Raw genomic sequence first — 19,655 nt, 5'->3', positions numbered from 1 at the left:
CCTTGCACCATTGGCCGTTACGCGCTTTTTGCGTTGCATACTTGCCTGCGCACGCACTGGCGTGTCGTCTTTCATTGCGTGTCGTTTGAGTAAAGCAATTGTTTTTTTTTTTTTTTTTATATTTTTTTTATTTCTAACTTCAGCTACTCTGTTTTTGTTGCTTTCGTATTTTTGTTGCGCTCCGCTTTGTTTCAGCCGGAATTTCAATAAACAAATTGTGCGCTGGATTTTATTGCCAAAAGTATGTAATGGTTTGCGGTGGCAATGAATGTAAAAATATAAATTATGTTGGCTTCTTGTTGTTGCGTCGGCGCTGCTTTGTAAATCAGTCGTTGCTCAGTGGTTTGGAATGGCATCTCGTTGGCACAACAGGAATTTTTTAATCTAAATAAATAGCTAATTTAAATTGCTTAACCAAGAATCCTGGTTGTATGCTACGTTTTTGCCTGTTGGAGCGATTTTTTTTTCTTTTGATGAGATTATGAGTTGTAAGGAAAATATTTGAAAAAGTTGTTAAAAATAAGTGTAAAAAGCAGCAAATTTATGCAGATAATTATTCTCCTGTTCATCAGCCTTAAATATGTCTTTATTATTTGTTTTGTGATTTATCTTAATTTTTATTTTCTGAACAGAATTCTTTTTACATTTGCATGGGAAATATTTTTTAATTTTTTTTTGTTTAAAATTTTTTCTTTACAAGATTTTTTTATTTTTAGTGCAATTCTTATTTATTATTAAAAATGCTACTTTTTATGGAAGATTTTATAAATTTTTTTAATTTATAAATATTTTTTGATAATAAGTTATCATTATATTTTCTAAATTTTCTTTTGTTTCTTCAAAGAACTTAGTTTACAATTAAAGAGATATTTGTTATACAAAATACTGCAAAAATATAATTTTGGTTTTCAAAACTGCGCTAATAAACAAAAAATGTTTTCTAATGGTAAAAAATTCAGGAACTTAAATTATATTTTCCATTTAATTTATATTTGTTAGTTTATACAATTTTTGTTTTTATTTATAATTTTTCTTTTAATTAATTTTATAATTTTTTACTTTTTTTATATTAATTTATTTTTTTAAGTATTTTTTTTAATTATTTGTATTATTTCTTATTTTTATATACATGTGTATATTTTTTATTTCTTTTTATAATATTTTGTTTTTTTATTGTATGTGTGTGTTTTGAGTTTTTATATATTTTTTGTTTAATTTATATTTTTTCATAATTTAGCTTCTTTTTTATTAAAATTTATATTTTTATTTAGTTTTTTGTACTCTTTCCTTCCTTATGTTTTTTTATTTTTATTTATAATTTTTTATTGATTTTTTTATACATATTTTTTTATTTATATATTTTTAATTAATTAATTATTTTTATTAAAATTATTATTTTTATTTAATTCTTTATACTCTTTTTCTTATATTTCTTTTTCTTTTTAATTTTTATTTTTTTGTAGTTCTACATATATGTATGTATATACACATAATTTTTGCTATGTTCAATTTTGTTTTTAATTTTTCTTAGATTTGTTTATTATTATTATTATTATTGAAATATTTTTCTTTTAATTCTTTGGATTTTGAATTCTACTATTGCATTTTGTATCAAATTTTTGTGGTATCTTTAAAAAGTTGGCTACATTTACAATTCTAAGTGATGGCCCTCTGAGGCAAATTCTGTACAGGAGCGAACATAATCTTCAACACAAATAAAAATGCTTGAAAATAAAATTTCAAAATATTTATCATATACTATTTTTTGAAATTTTTCAAGCTTTAATTTCATATTTGGAAAAAAAATTATTAAAAAGCTAGAAAAAAAAACTCCAAAATATTTCTAAAATATTTTTTATAATTTTTTCAATAATTTTTCGAGTTTTAATTTGCTATTAAAATTAAATAAATTGTTTTTAATTAAACAGCCTGCAAAAGGTTTTAAATTCAAAAATATTTTTCATAATTTTTATGAGAAATATTTCGAGTTTCAATATGTGATTTAAATAAAAAAATTGGTTTTGATTAAAAAACTTGAAAAGAGTAATAAAACTAATTTCAAAATATTTCAAAAAATTTTCATGTTTCAATTTGCGTTTTAATGTAAAAATTTTTATAAATAAAAAGCATTAAAGTAATCCAAAATAATTCAAAAATATTGTTCAGCATTTGTTTCAGAAAATTTTCGGTTTTGAATTTAGTTTAAAAAAATTATTTTTAATTAAAAAACTTACATTAAGCTCAAATATATTTTCTTTAATTCTTTAGTTAAAACTCAATAGTTTATGAGGAAAGAAAAAACATTTATTAAAAAAAATGTTTCATGAAACCATCCAATTTGTATAAATGCCTATTTCTAATTTATAAATATTTACTTTCTCAAGGTACATACCAGTTATGACCTTTAGAAGTACTTTAAATTGCAAACAAAATAGTTTGCAAATAAATAAGATAAAATGAAAGCGCAACTGGATTGCTTTTGATATGATTGCAGCATACTTGCAGGCGCCTATTTTGCAAATTGCGCAAACTTTCACATTTATTGATGACTTTGCGTAAGAAAAATGCAAAATAACGTGAAAGACTACCAAATATATGCATATGTATATTTTTGCATATTTCTTATATATTTGTATATATAATCCTTTTACTTAGCATAACTGCAGGCGCCGTGCACACCTGCGTGAAGTGGTTAGTGCAAAGAAATCTAACAAATTGTATGCAAACAAAACGCAAGAGTTTGTATACATGGCAGCAAGCTGTGCAAACTTTTTGATCGATGAAATGCCAATTTCCGTTAGTTTCTTACACTGTGCAACAGAGTTTGTATTTTATATACCATTTTCCGCATGCCTGCTAGCTGTCATTGCCTGCTGCCGCAAAGCTTTTAGAGTTGTCAATTATCATTGCATTTCGCAAATAGTTTTTGTAGCATACTTTTCAGCTGCGTGCAATCTGCAGCGCTTATAACTTTTATAAAAGATTTATATATTTCTTGATTTTATAAAGTGACATTTTCGTTTGTATGTATGTGTTTTATATTTTGTTGTACTGCTTTTGTGTCACTTTGACAGTTGCACTTCGTTTTTCGCCAGCTGCCAACGAAAAATGGCGCAGATTGCGTACTTAGCGCGCACACACATCACTCATACGTCACGTACAACAGTTGCCTGAAGTTTCATATTGCACGTGATGCGCTTTTATTTGTGTAGTTTGGTGGTATTTGTTGTTGATTATGCTGTTGTTGTTGTTGTTATTTTTGTTTTTGTTGTTGCACTTGCAACTGTTCTTGATATTTTTGTAGTGGTTTATATTGCTTTTTGATATTTTTTTTTGTAATTTTTGTTGTTGTTGTTTCCTCAACTTAAAGTAGCTTGCAAATATAATTTTAGCTTTCTTCCAGATTTTTACTTTTTTTCTTGAGTTTTTTCATGCACATTCATTCTCAATATTCACACATATACACACCAGCCACTTCTGTGTTTGTTCTATTCGGCTGCTTTTCAGCTCCTCAATCAGCTGCCACAAATACAATTTGTGATGGCTTGAATGCATTTATCTGTTTATATACATATGTATATATAATATATACCAAGATATTAAATATGGAATATGTATATACATACATACGTATTTGAATGTATGTATATGCATATCTAAGTATGCATCTCTGCATATTTTTGGCGAATTTGTAATGGCATGAAATTCACTTGCGTCTTAGGTGTATTGCAATAATGTGAAAAAGTAGATTTCCTGACGTTGACATTTGGCGCAGGCATCATATAATTTTTCCACTTTTCTAGGTTAGCATTAACTTTATAAGCTCTATATGTTTTTTAATGAAAATTTCACGCTTCATTGCTTTTGCGCCTGTGTGTGTGCAAATATGCTTAGTTGCATTTTATTGCCTTTTGAGCTTATTAAGTTCAGGCTCGTTAGGTCTAAAATCTTAAAAACATATATTTTTTTTGCTCAGCATGCAACGACAACATATACATAAGTATGGACATATACATATGTACATATACACTATTAGAAAGCACGATAAACTAAGTTAACTGTACCTTCTACTTGTTCTGTAATTTATGATTAAATTATCTCAATTTCTGAACTCTTCCAATCTTTGAAAATTTTTGCAAAATAAAAGAGATTTTTACGGACTACAGGGTTTTCCAATAACAGTCATATAATTTATTTTTCAAAAAAAAAAAAATCCAAAAAAACGCTAATTGTTACGGTAATTAAAATGTTTTTATTCAATGTTGTAAATAAAGGTTTACAATAAAATAATTCAAAAAAAAATAAAAAATAAATAAATTAGAAAGACATAAATAAAAACAAAATTAATTAAACAAAGTATTACATAATTTACAAAAAAAAAAACCATATTAAAAACAAAAAAAAATTAAAAATAATTGGAAAATTAAAAGAAAATTATAGATATATAAAAAAAGAATTACAAAAAAAAAATACAAAAATATTAAATACAAAGAAATTTAAAAAAGTTAAAAAAAAACAAAAAATTTAAATTTGCATAATTACAAAAATTGAAAAAAAATTATTTATAAAGAAAATATTAAAAAAATTGTAAATATTAAACAAAAATAACAGTAACATTAACAATAAAATTTCAATAACAATCCAAAAAAAGACAAAAAAAAAAAACATTTCCATAATTATGAACATTAAAAAAAAATGTTTAAAAACCCGTAGAAACAAATAGCGAAAATTTAAAAAAAAATTAGCAATAGCATAATTACAAATATTTAAAAAAAATGTTTAAATAAAAAAAATTAACAAAAAAAATTAAAAAAAATTAACAAAATTAAAAAAATCAAAATATGTCTAAGAAATTTAAAACTAAATACAAAAAAATATGATCAATTATTATAAACATAATTTTTCTATAATTTGCAATGCCAAGAAACGAGCATTAGATGTATTTTTTATTCATAAAAAAACTACTTTTTAGAATTATAACAAAAGTAGATAACTACAAGCATCCTTGTTTCTTGCTTTTGTGCAATTTAAGCTGCTTATAAAGCTTTTAGTTCTTCAATTAGCAGCAATAAGCTTAATCTTTCAAATCTGCAACACGCTCAACAACAACAACAACAGCAACAACAATACGCTTAGTAACCAGTGCTGTTAGCGGGTGAATACACCCACAAACATATAAAAATAACATAGCACGCGTACACGTGCCATACACATACAAAAGTATATAGATGTATACGATTATACAAAAATACACAGCCACACACATATGTACATATGTATATACACCCATACAAATACACATTAAGTTGCTTTATTACACAAGCTTAGGACATCGCTTACAAAACTTGCAGTAGTTTGCACTTGCGAACTTAGCTTCCAGTATGTGCATACCTTTCATAAAAAATTAGCATACATGCAGGCGCTTAGCCTTTTAAAATTTATAATGCCACTTAATGAGCACAAAGCGCACTAAATAAATCAAACAGGAGTGTGGGTTTGTAAAACACACCTGTTAAGTTGAAGCTTTCCTGTTGAGGGAGTTTTTCATGGCTTAACGAAGTTTCCTCTGAGCTATTTTGATTTTTCTTGGGAGAAACAGTTTGAACTTTGAAGTAGAGGGATCTTAAGATGTTTGTAAACATTCTTAAAATTCTTAGAAGCTGTAGGTGTGGCTTAACCAAGAGTCTCAGGTATGGCTAATTGTTTTGCAGTAGAGGCTTGAGTCTTAGTGAGTTGTACGAGCTCTGCGACCTTATTATTGTAATATTGTATGAAATTAGGCGAATACCTTTTTATGCGTTTTTAATGGGTTGGTATATAAAAGAGATTACAAAAAGTGGTCTCTTGAGATTGTAAATTAATAAAATATAAAAACAATTCTCTAAATATTAGCTTTCCTTTAAAACAGTTATAATTATGAAACAAAAAAATCTTAAAATTATTGAATGCATTTTAAAGTGCTGCCACCTAACAAAAAATATGGAACTAAAAATTAGAAAGTACTCCATAATCATTTTATATCTGCTGGGGCTAGCTTATTTTAATGCGAAAATTATTATTTTTTTTTTGATATTGCCAACCAACTATAAATGAAAGTTGTGAAATATGGTTAATATATAGTAAAAGTATATTTAATATATTAATTATTTTAACAGTTTTCTATATTTTAAGATTTCCTAATGTGATTTTTTACATAACTTCTTATTTGGGAAATTTTCGGTTTTTGTTTGTTTTGAAAGTGTGGCAACCTTTATTAATATATTAAGGGTTTTTAACATATTTTTATATTTTAAGATTTCCTAATCTGATTTATATATGTAGATAACCTATTATGATATTTTCCGTTTTTATTTGTTTTGAAAGTGTGGCAATCCTTACATAAAAAAATGTGTTTTTTAAACTTCCTTAAGTTTTTCATCTAATGATATGACTAAGCTTCACAAGTTTTACTTTTTTTAATAGCGCCTTTAGAAATCGAAAATAGGTGGCAACACTTTTGAAAAAAAAAATTGATTCGAGTATTAAAAATAATTTTCGATATCCTAATTTTCTCATACCTTTCGTCCACCAACTGATCGCACCTTAGCGCTCACGTTTTTTTAGAGTGCTCTCCTTTTTGCGCTCATCTTTTTTCTCTACTATGACTCCGAATCCACTATGCATTATGGTACATTTAAATTAAATTTCCGGCCTTGCTGTCACCACTAATAGCAGCATATGCTACTTCCGGTATTGTTGGCACTTTGTCAATTGCACCGACGGCGTCTGCCTTTTTATGCGCGCCTTTTTTGCTGGCCTCGTTTGTGTGTGAATTTACTTTTTATGCATTTTTTATTTTCAGTTTTTTATTTATTTATTTCCATATTTTATTTTTGTTTTACAACTTTTTGTTGCAAGCCGAGTCAACCAATGCGCCATTAATCAGCCGGACAGCTAGGCAGCGTGCCAAGCCGGCATTTGCTCACAAATTGTGTTTCCTGTTTATGATTTTTGCAATTTTTTCCATTATGCTGGCAAATTTTACTTTTCTGACTTGCAATATTTCATTACAGACTTTGCTAAATTTTCATTTTATTTATTTACATAAATTTTTCGCCGTTAAACTCAAGCCTTAACTCAACATGCCAAACTATGCTCACATTCTCCTTTTGCTTTCGTTGCAGGCCTCTCTAAACGTCCCATGGGTCCGCCACATCGCAAAAGCAGTCTACCAAAGCATCAGGAGGTGAAAAAGCGTTTCCTGGAAATTTGTGATACCAACTTCTCGGATGAGGTGAAGGCAGCACTGCGGCTGCCCGCATTCGATTCGTATGAGTGGAGCGATGCCGATGTTATACATTTAATGCAAACGATGTTCCTCGAATTGGGCTTCATAGATAAATTCAATATACCGATTGAGACGTTGCGTGAATGGCTCTATGAGGTCTACAAGCATTACAACGAGGTGCCATTTCACAATTTCCGGCATTGCTTCTGTGTGGCGCAAATGGTAAGTGGCATTTGATGGTTTTTATTGAATATACTTAAGTAGTGAATAATACTTTTTACCTAGAAAAACAATTTATTTTTTCCAAAGCCGTTGTTTTTGCATAAAAAAGTAAGAAATCTCTACCGTAACCCCAAAAATCATAAAAAATTTTTTCAAACGATATTCTCCATAATTTCTCCACCATTTATTCCGTGCTAATGAAGTATGAAAAACGAGTTCATCACTTATTTTCTAGAGAAACTGATATTTTTGTATATGTCATACATAACTTACTGAAAATTATTTTTTTCTTCAAACTTTCTTTAACTGCTTCTGTTGCATCTTTTTAGTACTTTGGTGTTAACGATTTTAAAATTCCGAAAATAAGTGGCAACACTTTTTTAAGAATTATTGTAGATTTCAGGATTTGAGTATTAAAAAGCTATGTTCTATTATACATATTTTCTATTCATAATTTACTTATTCAATTCTATTTTTGAAAGTGTGGCAACCTTTACTAAATTATATAGTTTTATCCTTGGACTTTCTTGATCATCTTCAACTGATGCTATTTAATGTGGTTTTACTATGTTTTGGGTGCTGCTTTAAAAATTTAAAATAGGTGGCAACACTTTTGGGCAGTTAAATTCGTGAGAAATTTGGTACATTTCATGATTTGAGTATTAAAAAACAATTTTCTGATATATTTACTATTGAAATTGACATTTTTCACCACATTCATTTTTTTCTATTTTCGAAAATATGGCAACCTTCATTCATTTTTATTTACAATTTCTTGATTTTCTGTGATTCATGCTGCTGTATCGGTATTGTATTTTTGTGATAACGATTTTGAAAATTTAAAAATAGGTGGCAACTCTTTTTGAAACAAATTTTAATATTTCTCAATTAATTTGCATTTATAGCTTCGTTAGCTTCGTCCATCCTTTTGCTATTCACTTGAACTTCTTAGAATTGTGTACCGCATTGGCAATATTACTTTTCCTTATTAACTTCTAACCTAACTTTTTTATCAAATACAGTTACAGCGCTCCTAAATAACTTCCCAACTTAGCGCAAACAATATTATTGCCTGAAATAATTAAAAGCAGAGAAGGCAGTTGTAAATAAGCAAAGTAATCTTCAACAATAAAAGTATTGCAAGTATTTGAGTATCTACTTATGTGTATGTATGTGTGTGTGTGTGCGTGTTTGTCTTCGCATAAACTTTCGCGACACACTTGTAAAACACACTTTACCCTCTGAGCCGATTTGTCAATTTTATTTTGACTTCTACGCATACAATTTGCACCGACTGTTTGTCATCCGTGCTTACACGCCTGTCGATTTTGTCAAACCGTCGCAACTTTACTTGTGACCCCAACTTGCGCGAAGCAAATAAAAGAAAAAATTAAGCAGAGAAACGCCAACAATAACACAAACAACAACGCCAGCCAAACAGCGAGTCCTTCGCCAGTGCCAATAATCAAATGCGAAAATGAAATTGATTGCTATCTGCCTTATATTCGCAGGAAGCCAAAAATTTCTGCGCAAGGCGTGCTTCACGTACTATTTCGTTGTTGTTGCTATAATTTATGCGAAATAAAGTGAAAGGAGGAGCATATTGTTGCTGAAACACAACAAACTGCTGATCGGTTATTTACTTCTTATTATTTCATGGCACGTATGTTATTGCTTTGGGGTAATTTGTTGTACTTCTTTGGTTTCCGGTTGCTGCATTTTATGTGTTGTTGCCATAGTAAATATATGAATGTAGTGCTGGTGAGACTTTGGAGCAACAGGATATCGCCAATTCCTCACTCGCAGGCTAATTGAAACTATTTGTAAGTGAGTTCATAAATTGAATTGGTCAACGTTTTTTATCTCTCCGACACTGGGCTTAGTTGGGGCAAAGGAAAACAAGAGAATGTTCGTCTCTCCGTCTGTCTGCATTTATGTAAACTAGTCCCTCAGTTTATGAAATATCGATCTGCGATTTTGCAGACGTCTTACTCTTCCTAACAAGCTGCTCACTTGTCGGAACCGCCGATATCGGACCTTTATGACAAATAACTGCCATACAAGCTGAACGAACGGAATTAAGTTCTTTTATATACAACTTTTGACTAGATATCTTAATGAAATTTGGCACGGATTATTTTCCAAGACATCGCTATAATTTCCAAAGAAATTGTTCGGATCGTACCACTATAGCATATAGCTGCTATACAAACTGAACGATCGGAATAAAGTCCTTGTAAGGAACACTTTTTTATATCGCTAAATATCTATGCGAAATTCGGTACGGAATATTTTCCAAGTCAGTGGTATAATCTTTTCCCGAACTTTTCCGATCGGACCACTATAGCATATAGCTGCCATACAAACTGATTAATCAAAATCCAGAGTTTGTATGGAAAACTTTTTTATTTGACTAGATATCTATACGAAATTTAGCACGGAATATTATCCAAGTTAACGGTACAATCTCTGCCGAAATTGTCTTGATCGGACTACTACAACAAATGGCTGCCATACAAACTGAGCGATCAAAACCAAGATAAATATATTTGTAAGCCTTTTTATGGTATATGAAGTATACCTGTGAAGGGTATTATAACCTCGGTGCAGCCAAAGATAACGATTTTTTTACTTTTTGTTGTTTTTGGTATTCACTTGTCATAAAAATTCTTTGCAAAGTGAGAGCAGCGTCTTCCTACGGCTGGCAGGATCACTCTCCTCCGAAAGCAGCCAACACCCTCCAAAAGGCACCAAAACGGCATTGGCCACAGCCAGTTGGCAGTCGCTGAACGCTTGCGGCGGCAAAAAATGTAAGAAATTTACAACTATATCTGCTTGGCGTAGTAAAAATTGTAAATTCATTTATTTATTTCCACTGCATATAGCGCAAACATGAGGCGAAAAGCTGCAAAGCACATAGTGTAAAATAGGTTTACCAAATTTTCGGTTATTTTCGTTTTTTATTTCCAGCCATTTTGTTTTTATCTCAATTTTATTTTATGTTTTTATGCCTTAAGCGCGCTTGTTTACTTTGCTTTTCATTTTATTTTCCGTTTTTTTTTTTGTTGTGTATTTTGTGTTTCGCCAGCGTGTCATATTAAAATTTCATGCGACTCAAGCGAGCGAACGTTCGTACACAAGCAAATATGCACACACACACACACGCACACGTACTCACGCGAACACCGACCGTCTACAGCGCTGTATTCCCCACCCGAGTTTGGCTCATGAAAAATGTATAATTTTGTGCGCTTTTTGAGCAGACGAATTGCGAACGCCGTGCATAAGGTTAAGCGTGGCTAAAAGTTTTAAAACTTCTTGTCGTTGAAAAAGTGGTGCGCAAAGTAGGCGCAAGGATATGTGGGTGACCGTATATGAGCATTAAGGTCGCAGTTTAGCTGCAGTTCGCCAATGGATCAATGTTGGTAAATATTTGTCATTTTAATGTTAAATACTCTCTGGTGGCTATTTCTAGTGTGAGCCTTTGTTGCTAGTGTTATGCCTATTTCATTATAAACTGACATATTTTCACTTACATTTTCCTTTCATTAAATATTCATAGACAATTTGTGAATATTGATTTGACACGAATTTTGGAATATTTATCACTTTTAAATCAATTGCTAAAAACTTGTCAGTTTAACGGTAATTTGTTGAAATTTTTTTAGTATTTTATCTATACTGCTCCTAAATGTTGCTCATACGCACTGCAGTATCATGTTGGCTTAATGAAAGCCCGGATATTGAAGCACATCAAGAGGTGTTCGATATTTAACATGACTTTTAGTCATTTAATAAAGCTTGAAATTTAGTTTCGACTCATACTGCGCATACATGTTGCTCATACGCACTGTGTGACCCTTGTGGTTATACCAAAGCTAAGTTATTGCCGTATATATCCAGGCGCACAACATTTTAGCATGTTTTATAGTCATTTAATAAACATTGAAATTTTGAATATATACTTGCATACACATACATATGTACATACATATATTTAATTTTTTAACTACTTGCATAATCTATAAAAAACATAGCCTAACCACAGGCGCTGCTTGTTTAAATGCATAAAGTCAGACAAGGGCGCTCAAAAACGACCTAATTTTCACAATTTATTCTGGGAGTAAGCATAAACTAATTATATTTCTGTTCTTTTAATATATACATATACATATATGATTATCATGATGAGCTCAGTCGACTCAACCATGTGCGTCTGTTTGTATATATGCTAACTAGTCCCTTAGTTTCTGAGATATCGATCTGAAATTTTGTACAGAATCACCGATATTGGATCTTTATGACATACTGCTATACAAACTGAACCATGAATTATATTTCCCCCTATGAACAAGTTTTTTATTTGACGAGATATCTTCATGAAATTTGGCATGGATTATTGTTCAAGGCAACGGTACAATATACGAAGAAATTATTCAAATCGGACTACTATAGCATATAGCTGCCATACAAACTGTTTGATCAAAATCCAGACCTTGTATGGAAAACATTTGCTTTTGCAAGATATCTTTCGACGGATCTTCATCGAAATTTGCATATGGATTATTCGTTCAAATCAATAAATATCCATTTTATACAGGAAGTACAATTATTATAATCGGTTCACTATAGTTAATTTATTTTCTTGTTTTTCTCAATAATTTCAATCGAATAGTGTTTTTGTTCTAAATCTATTTGAGGTTAAGAATCACCGATATTGGATCTTTATGGCATACTGCTATACAAACGAACGATGAATTACATTTCCCCCTACGAACAAGTTTTTTATTGACGAGATATCTTCATGAAATTTGGCATGGATTATTGTTCAAGGCAACGGTACAATATACGAAGAAATTATTCAAATCGGACTACTATAGCATATAGCTGCCATACAAACTGTTTGATCAAAATCCAGACCTTGTATGGAAAACCTTTGCTTTTGACGAGATATCTTCCGAACGGATCTTCAGTTCGAACTACTATAGCATATAGCTGCCATACCAACTGATGATCAAAATCAAGATAAAGATCCATTTAATGCTATAGGAAGTAAACCTATGAAGGATATTATAGCTTCGGTGCAGCCGAAGTTGACTTTATTTTCTTGTTTTTCTCAATAATTTCAATCGAATAGTGTTTTTAGGGTTCTAAAGTCTATTTGAGGTTAAGCAGCAGCTGTTTGCAATTCTTAGACCGATCCAACCTCTTAAAATAGTTATAAGTTGATTTTTTCATGAAGCGCCATCACTGCTTTTGCTTATCAATTGTTTCAAAGTATTAACAAAAATTCATAAATACATAATGCCTTACCCTTTAGAACCTGTTATACCTGAACTTTATGAAAAATATTGCAGTTAAACATAAAAATATATTTGGAAAGCTATTTAAGTTTGGAAAATTTCGCTTAAAGCCAAAAACATACCAGTGAACCAGTAACGTCAAAAAATGCAAAACAACGTATGATCAAAAAAATAACGAAATTGAGTTTTTTATTGCTTACGGTTGACTACTACAACTATTATATATGTAGCATAAAATTTTCAGCTTCTGCTGTCAGATATAACCATTTTATAACCAAACTCAAATTCGGTTTCAAAATGAGTGCTTTGTATAATATCGTTTTTCCTTCGCCTGTAAACTTATGAAAAGTGATGTTACGTTATTTTGCATTTTAGGTGACGATATGTAAGTCATGTCACTCATACGCACTGTTATCCGCATATTTGCAAGCGCTTCCTAAAATGTTCTGCACTAAGTTAAAACCCGAAAAATGGTAACCAGTGGCATGACTCAAAGCTTTCTTTTGACACAAAGGGTTTTTCCACACTTTATTTATTTACAGTTACGAAAAAATGTCATGCGTCACTCATACGCCACGTCGCTCGGGCGCACGTGTTCACTGAAAGCGCGCACACTGCTGCTATGAAATTTGAATTTATATTATTGCTAATGACGCACAGCGTATTGCTTATTTTGCGTGACTCAGCTGCTGAAAATTTTATAAAATTTTTATTTTATTATTTGCCTTGTTGTTTATAATTTAGAATTTTTGCCCCAACCAAGCTTTGTATTTATTTTTTTTTTTTTTTTTTTTTTTTTTTTTTTTGATGTTCGTTAATAATATTATGTTTGCTTTGTTGTTTGATGTGGCTTTCTTGCCATGCTATACTGTGGAAACAGCGAAATTTCATATGCTTGTAAGTGTATATGTGTGCAAACACTCATCCACACACACACACACATGCAAGTGTTGTGCTTTTTGATTTCCTCCATTTCCTTCACTGTCAGCCAGTATATTTACAAGTTTTATTTGCTTTTCTGATTATAACGTTTACTTGCATTACATACTTGTACAACAACAAAAATAAAAATACAACAATAGCCGCTAGAAAGCAGCTGAGTAAATCATTAAGTAAATATGAAAAGCTATGCTTGTTTGACTGTCTGTATGTATAGGAAAAAATCCATGCAAGCCAAGCAACGCACACACATACAAATATGTATGTACATATATATACATATGTATATATAAGCTATGTTGGTTTGCGTCAAGCGCCACAGCTGGCTGACGGTGCTTAACGAGCTGAGTGCAACGTTTAAGCACCTAGTCGCAGTTTTTAACCCAGTTTCATTGGCAACAATGTCTTACAACGTGCTTAGCGCATGCTGTTGCACATACACGCACACACCAGCACACTGTAGCCTGCATAAAAATGCACTTGCTTGTGCGCTACCGTTTTAGCTTCTCGTTCTCATCTTATGCCCGTGACTGCATTCGCTTGAGAGGCATTGCATGAAATATTGTAGAAATCTTGTAGTTGCTTGCTGTTTAGCGCCTTAAAGTATGCCAAGCAACACATACACACACACGCATAAGTGCCCAGTAAAGCGGCTAGCAGCAAACCACAAGCGAAACCTTCGTGAGTTTGTTGCTCTAATTGTGAAGTGTTCTATTTCCTGCTTAAGTATTTCATTTTGGCATATCAGCAACAGCAGCAACAACAAAAAAACAGCAGCACAGGCAATAGTCATTTAGTGGTTTTAGCTGGCTTTGAATTAACAAAAATTGCAGAAAAAATGGAGAAAGAAATAAATCGAAAAAAATAGAAAAAGAAACCAAAAATACAAAAAAAAATTTAAAAAAAATGTAAGAAAATTTAAAAAAAAATTAATAATGTGAAAAAAGTTTAAAATTTGTTTGATTCAAAAAATTAAAAAAAAATTTAAAAAATGTAAAGAAAAATTAAAAAAAAAATAAAGAAATAAAAAAAAAATTTAAAAAAAAAATTTAAAAAAAAAATACAAATAAAAATCCGAAAAAAATATTAAAAAGTGGAATTCTAAAACAGAAAAAGAAAAAACTAGCAATAAAAAAAGAAATCTTGGAAGTTTGGAAACTGCAGTGTTAACGCAAACCAGCAAGGCATTATGGTTTATTTAGTATAAAGGCGGTTTGGCAGCGCGAAATGCATGGCTGATTTATAATGGCTGCTAGCAAATAAATATCCACAGTAGCTAATAAAGAAATAAATTATAGTTTACATATCAAATTTTAATGTTATTTAAGCTTTCTTGCCAAAATAGTAAAATATCAGCCATAGAAACCATAATTACCCAATGTATTTCTAATGCTTTCAATTAATATTTAATTGCTTCAAAATTTTCAACTGCTGACGTCACCAAAAAAATTGTAAATCAATTATTTGCGCTATAATTTTAATTTTCGGTGTGTTGGCAATACCAAGAAGTAAGATAAACATATATAATATATAATATGTATGCAATAAAATCTCAATATTTTTTCATATTTTTAATAAATATATGTACATACATACATATGTATGTATATATTTTTTATTATTTTTTTTTTTTGATTCTGTTCAAAGTAAATTTCTAGATTTAAATATATAAAATTTTAAAATTCTATTCTATTATGAATTTTTTTTTTAAATTTAATTAAATAGCCGTCGAATGCCAAATTTGGTCTGTGGCATTCCTCTGACATTTTTATGATACAGTGTGAAAATGGACGAAATCGAACTACAGCCACGCCTACTTCGCATGTAACACAATTTTAAATTCCATTTGATTATTTCACTTTCCATTACACACATCAAAAAGCAATTAATATAACGGAATAAAACTTTGCACTTTGGTCTTATGACCAAAAATTGTCCAAATCCAACAAAAAAAGGTTGAAGCCCTTAGGTACCGCTTATTTGGACCCCAGTACTTATAGTTGACATTTTACAGAAAATGTTGATCAATGTGTCAGATTTATAATCGAAATTCAGAGAGAATCCTTTCCTGACAATAATATTTCTGTGTATCAAAAATGGCTTAAATGGGTTCAATACTTCCCTTAGCGCCCATATACCTAATATAAACATTTTCGAACTACCGATTGACTATACCGCATATACGGCCAATAGGTGAATTATCTTAATAAAATTGAGAGAACGTGTTTTTCTAATAATTGTGCTAAGAATGAAAGAAATCGGGTGAAAACTTGCCCTAGACCCAATATATGACTAGCAAGCCTTATGTACCTAAAGATACTTCCCTGACTTTAGCCTTTGCAAGTTGCAAGAGTATGATGTTCCGCTAACCTGAACTTAGCGCTTCATTACTTGTCTTTAATTCGTTTTCTTAGTCATTTTTTTATTATTTGGTTGATGAAAGAAATTGTTTAAATTTAATTAACTAAATAAATTTTCCACCAACAATTACCAACAAAACCATTACGATGAAATTTGCTAGTGTAATTACTTCTAACTTAAGCATTATTATATTTATCAATACTACTGGCATTTACTTGTAACTATTTTGAAAGCATTTACATTTGTCAGTATCATTATCTCTTTTTTACTATTACCATTACATTTACGGGCACTCCTGATTATACTAATACGTATATCTTAAAAGAATTTTCTTATTTTAACTATCATTACTATTACATTTAATAATAATGTTAGACAAAAAAAACAAGTATTATTCTTTCGATTACCATTAAAATTACATCTGTCAGTATCATTACCATTACATTTATCAATACTGCAGCTTAAGTTATCTTCCGAAAACAAGTACTTCCCTTTGAATTATCATTCCCATTACATCTGTCAGTATCATTACTACTGACTTTAGTATTATCATTACATTTACCAATACTAATTGCTTTAGTTTTATTCCTAAAACAAGTATTATCCCTTCAATTACCATTACCATTACATTTGTCAGTATCATTTCCTCTGAATTAAGCATTACCATTACATTTACCAATACTACATGCTTTAGTTATACTTTTAAATCAAGTATTATCTTTTCAATTACCATTACATCTCTCAGTATCATTCCTTCTGACTTTAGCATTACCATTAAATTTACCAATACTATTTTCTTTGCTTCTGGTATGAAAAACGCTTAGCCTTTTCAATTACAACTGTATTATTATCTCTTCTTTTAGCATTAGCATTACATTTATCACTACTATTGGCTTTACTCATATTCTGAAGAGAAGTATGGCCACTTATATTACCATTACCATTACATTTTTCACCATTACACTTTGTCATTACTCTAATTACTTAGAATTACTTTTGGTCTTACCATAACTCTCTAAATTTTTGTCATTTTTCTATCCATTGTAATTACCAATACCAATATTACTAGCATTACTTCAACTCATATCGATGTTATTATTTAGCATCATACTAAATCGAGTTAGTTTTGAACTGCAATTAGGAATTTCAAACATGACCCATACACTTGCAAGCATTATATATCTGTATGTGGATTTTTTTTGTGTTCATAAGTAATTTATGCATTTTTGCTTTGCAGCTACCTTTAAATTGTTGTTTTCATACAAAATATTTCTGTGAGTGCATGCACATCACTGTATGCGCACAAGGCACTTATGCTCTCCCGTGCAATTGCCTCGCAGCTATTTTCTATTTATACTAGACATGTATACATATGTTCCACGTTCACAAACACATTACATATGCATGTATGTATGCATATTAACCAACCATGTTATGCACCCAGCGCATGCCAATATAAAATACCATTTAATAAAGTGGAAATAAATAACACAAATATTTTATGTAATACCAACATGACCCTAAAGCAATGGCGTGGTATTGTGGTTGATCACTAAAGCTGAGCACAACAACAAAATTGCGAAAAAAATCATAGAAAAATGCAAAACAGGATTGAGTGCATAACTGCATATATCTATGTAATATACATATGTATATACATGCAAATATTTCGTTGCTGCGTTACCGGTTGCATAACCAAAGATGGCTGGCAACAGTGGCAGCACTGGTGGCCATGCATTTAATCGTATTGACAGCATTTTTGTATGCACAATTGAGTGCACCCACTTGCTGGCACACATACGTAACCATATATGCATACATATATGTGTATATTAAAATGCAAATGTCTCTACTTGCATTCTGTACATTTTATCGCTCAATATTTTGGTCCTACTTTGCTCTTACTGCACACATTAAGGCAATAGTTTTATCGTTCACTGGACGAACATTTCTACGTAACTGGAACGGACTCAGATTTTGATTAGGATAAGAATTCTTAACTCGTTAGCAATATAGAAAAGAATTTAGAGAATATTTTTTAATATATATAACAACAACAATTAGTTTTCCAAAATTGCCTTGCCTAAATTACGGTAGTAGGTAGTATGTTTGTACTAAACTAGAACTTTATTTACCGTTATAAATACCAGTTGTTCGGGTAGCATGCGCTCTGCAGTCTGCTTCCAGTTGTCTTGCTCTCTATTTTTGTCTGAATCCTTTGTAGCGCCTAGATGTAGGCAACATTCGAAAATTTGGCTTTAAGTTGTTAAGTACTTGTCAATTTTGTGTTTAAAATTTTATTAAATCATTTCTAGTAATAAATTACATTACTATTTTTACTCAGTAAAAATTTAATCACACATTTACAAACTAACAAAAATATATTTTTATATAAAAAATATAAATTAATTTGCAAATTTGCAAAAGTTATTTTAAAAATTTAATAACAAAAAAATTAAAATTAAATTTAATGTAATTATTTGCAATAAATCTGAAAATTTTACTTTTTTTAAACATAAAAATAAGGGCTAAATTTAGGAAAGTTAAAAAAATATTTGAATATTTTAAAAAATATTTTTAAAGTATGTTACATTGCTTTTGAAAAATTATTATTTAACAAACGCAAGTTTTTACAACATGCCACTTTAATTAAATAATATTTCTTATTTTGTAATTATGAAATATTAACTTATTCCAAAAATTTTTAGTTAATTAAATTAAATATTATTTTTTAATATTTGAATTATATTGGAAAATTAAATTTAAAAAAGTGTTTATCAAAATTAAATAAAAAAATTAAAATATTTTTTTAAATTTAATTAAATTAAAAAAATTAGAAAATTAAATAAACAAAATTAAAATAAAAAACTTTTTAAATTAAATTTTTGTAATTTAATTTTGTTGTTTAATGTTTTAATTTAATTTTTAAATTTTTTAATTTACTTGTTTTTGTTTGTGATTTTAAGAAATATAAATGTTTTTTCTTATTTAATAATGTTTTTTTTATTATGTTTATTAAATTTTCAGCAAAATTTTTTGAGATTTTTAATTTAATTTTTAAAAATTTGTTTTATATAATTTTTTATTGTATATATTTATATAATTTTTTTTTTTTTGCGAAATATTGATTTCAAGCAATATAAATCTTTTTTTGTATACATTTTTTTAAATATAATTTAATTTTTGTTTTTAGAAATATACATGCTTTGTAAAATGTAATATACAATATACAATTTTCGGGAAAATCTTTGAGATTTTTGAAATAATTTTTATAAAATTATTTTTTATAATTTTTATAAAATTATTTTGAATAATTTTTTTTTAATTAAATTTAATTTTTTTTTTGTGAGAAATAGCATTTTTTCAGGAAATATAAAAATTTCGGAAATTCTTTTGAGATTAATTGATTTAATGTTTTGTGAATTTAAATTTAAAATTAAAAAAAAAAAATTGAAATTTAATTTTTTTTATATATTTTTATATTTTTGTATAAAGTATTTTAATTTAATTTTTATAACTTTTTTTTGTTATAATATTTTTTTTAATTAAATTTTTTTTTTGCG

The 19,655-nt window shown here is 29.2% G+C and overlaps 1 protein-coding gene across 3 annotated transcripts in view; it reads left to right on the top strand.

The window, feature by feature from the left end:
• The window catches only part of LOC126758197 (high affinity cGMP-specific 3',5'-cyclic phosphodiesterase 9A), a 210,456-nt gene that overhangs the window by 142,023 nt on the left and 48,778 nt on the right, over positions 1-19,655 (top strand). For all 3 annotated transcript variants that reach the window (XM_050472315.1, XM_050472314.1, XM_050472313.1), the window contains exon 5: positions 7,164-7,489. In XM_050472315.1, the coding sequence (XP_050328272.1) occupies positions 7,164-7,489 (326 nt within the window). The remainder of the gene's footprint in view (positions 1-7,163; positions 7,490-19,655) is intronic.

The sequence above is a fragment of the Bactrocera neohumeralis genome, chromosome 5, assembly GCF_024586455.1.
Source record: "Bactrocera neohumeralis isolate Rockhampton chromosome 5, APGP_CSIRO_Bneo_wtdbg2-racon-allhic-juicebox.fasta_v2, whole genome shotgun sequence".
In the NCBI taxonomy this organism is placed as follows: Eukaryota; Metazoa; Arthropoda; class Insecta; order Diptera; family Tephritidae; genus Bactrocera; species Bactrocera neohumeralis.
The sequence above is the reverse complement of the archived record's forward strand: the minus strand, read 5'-3'. Positions and strand labels throughout refer to the sequence as shown.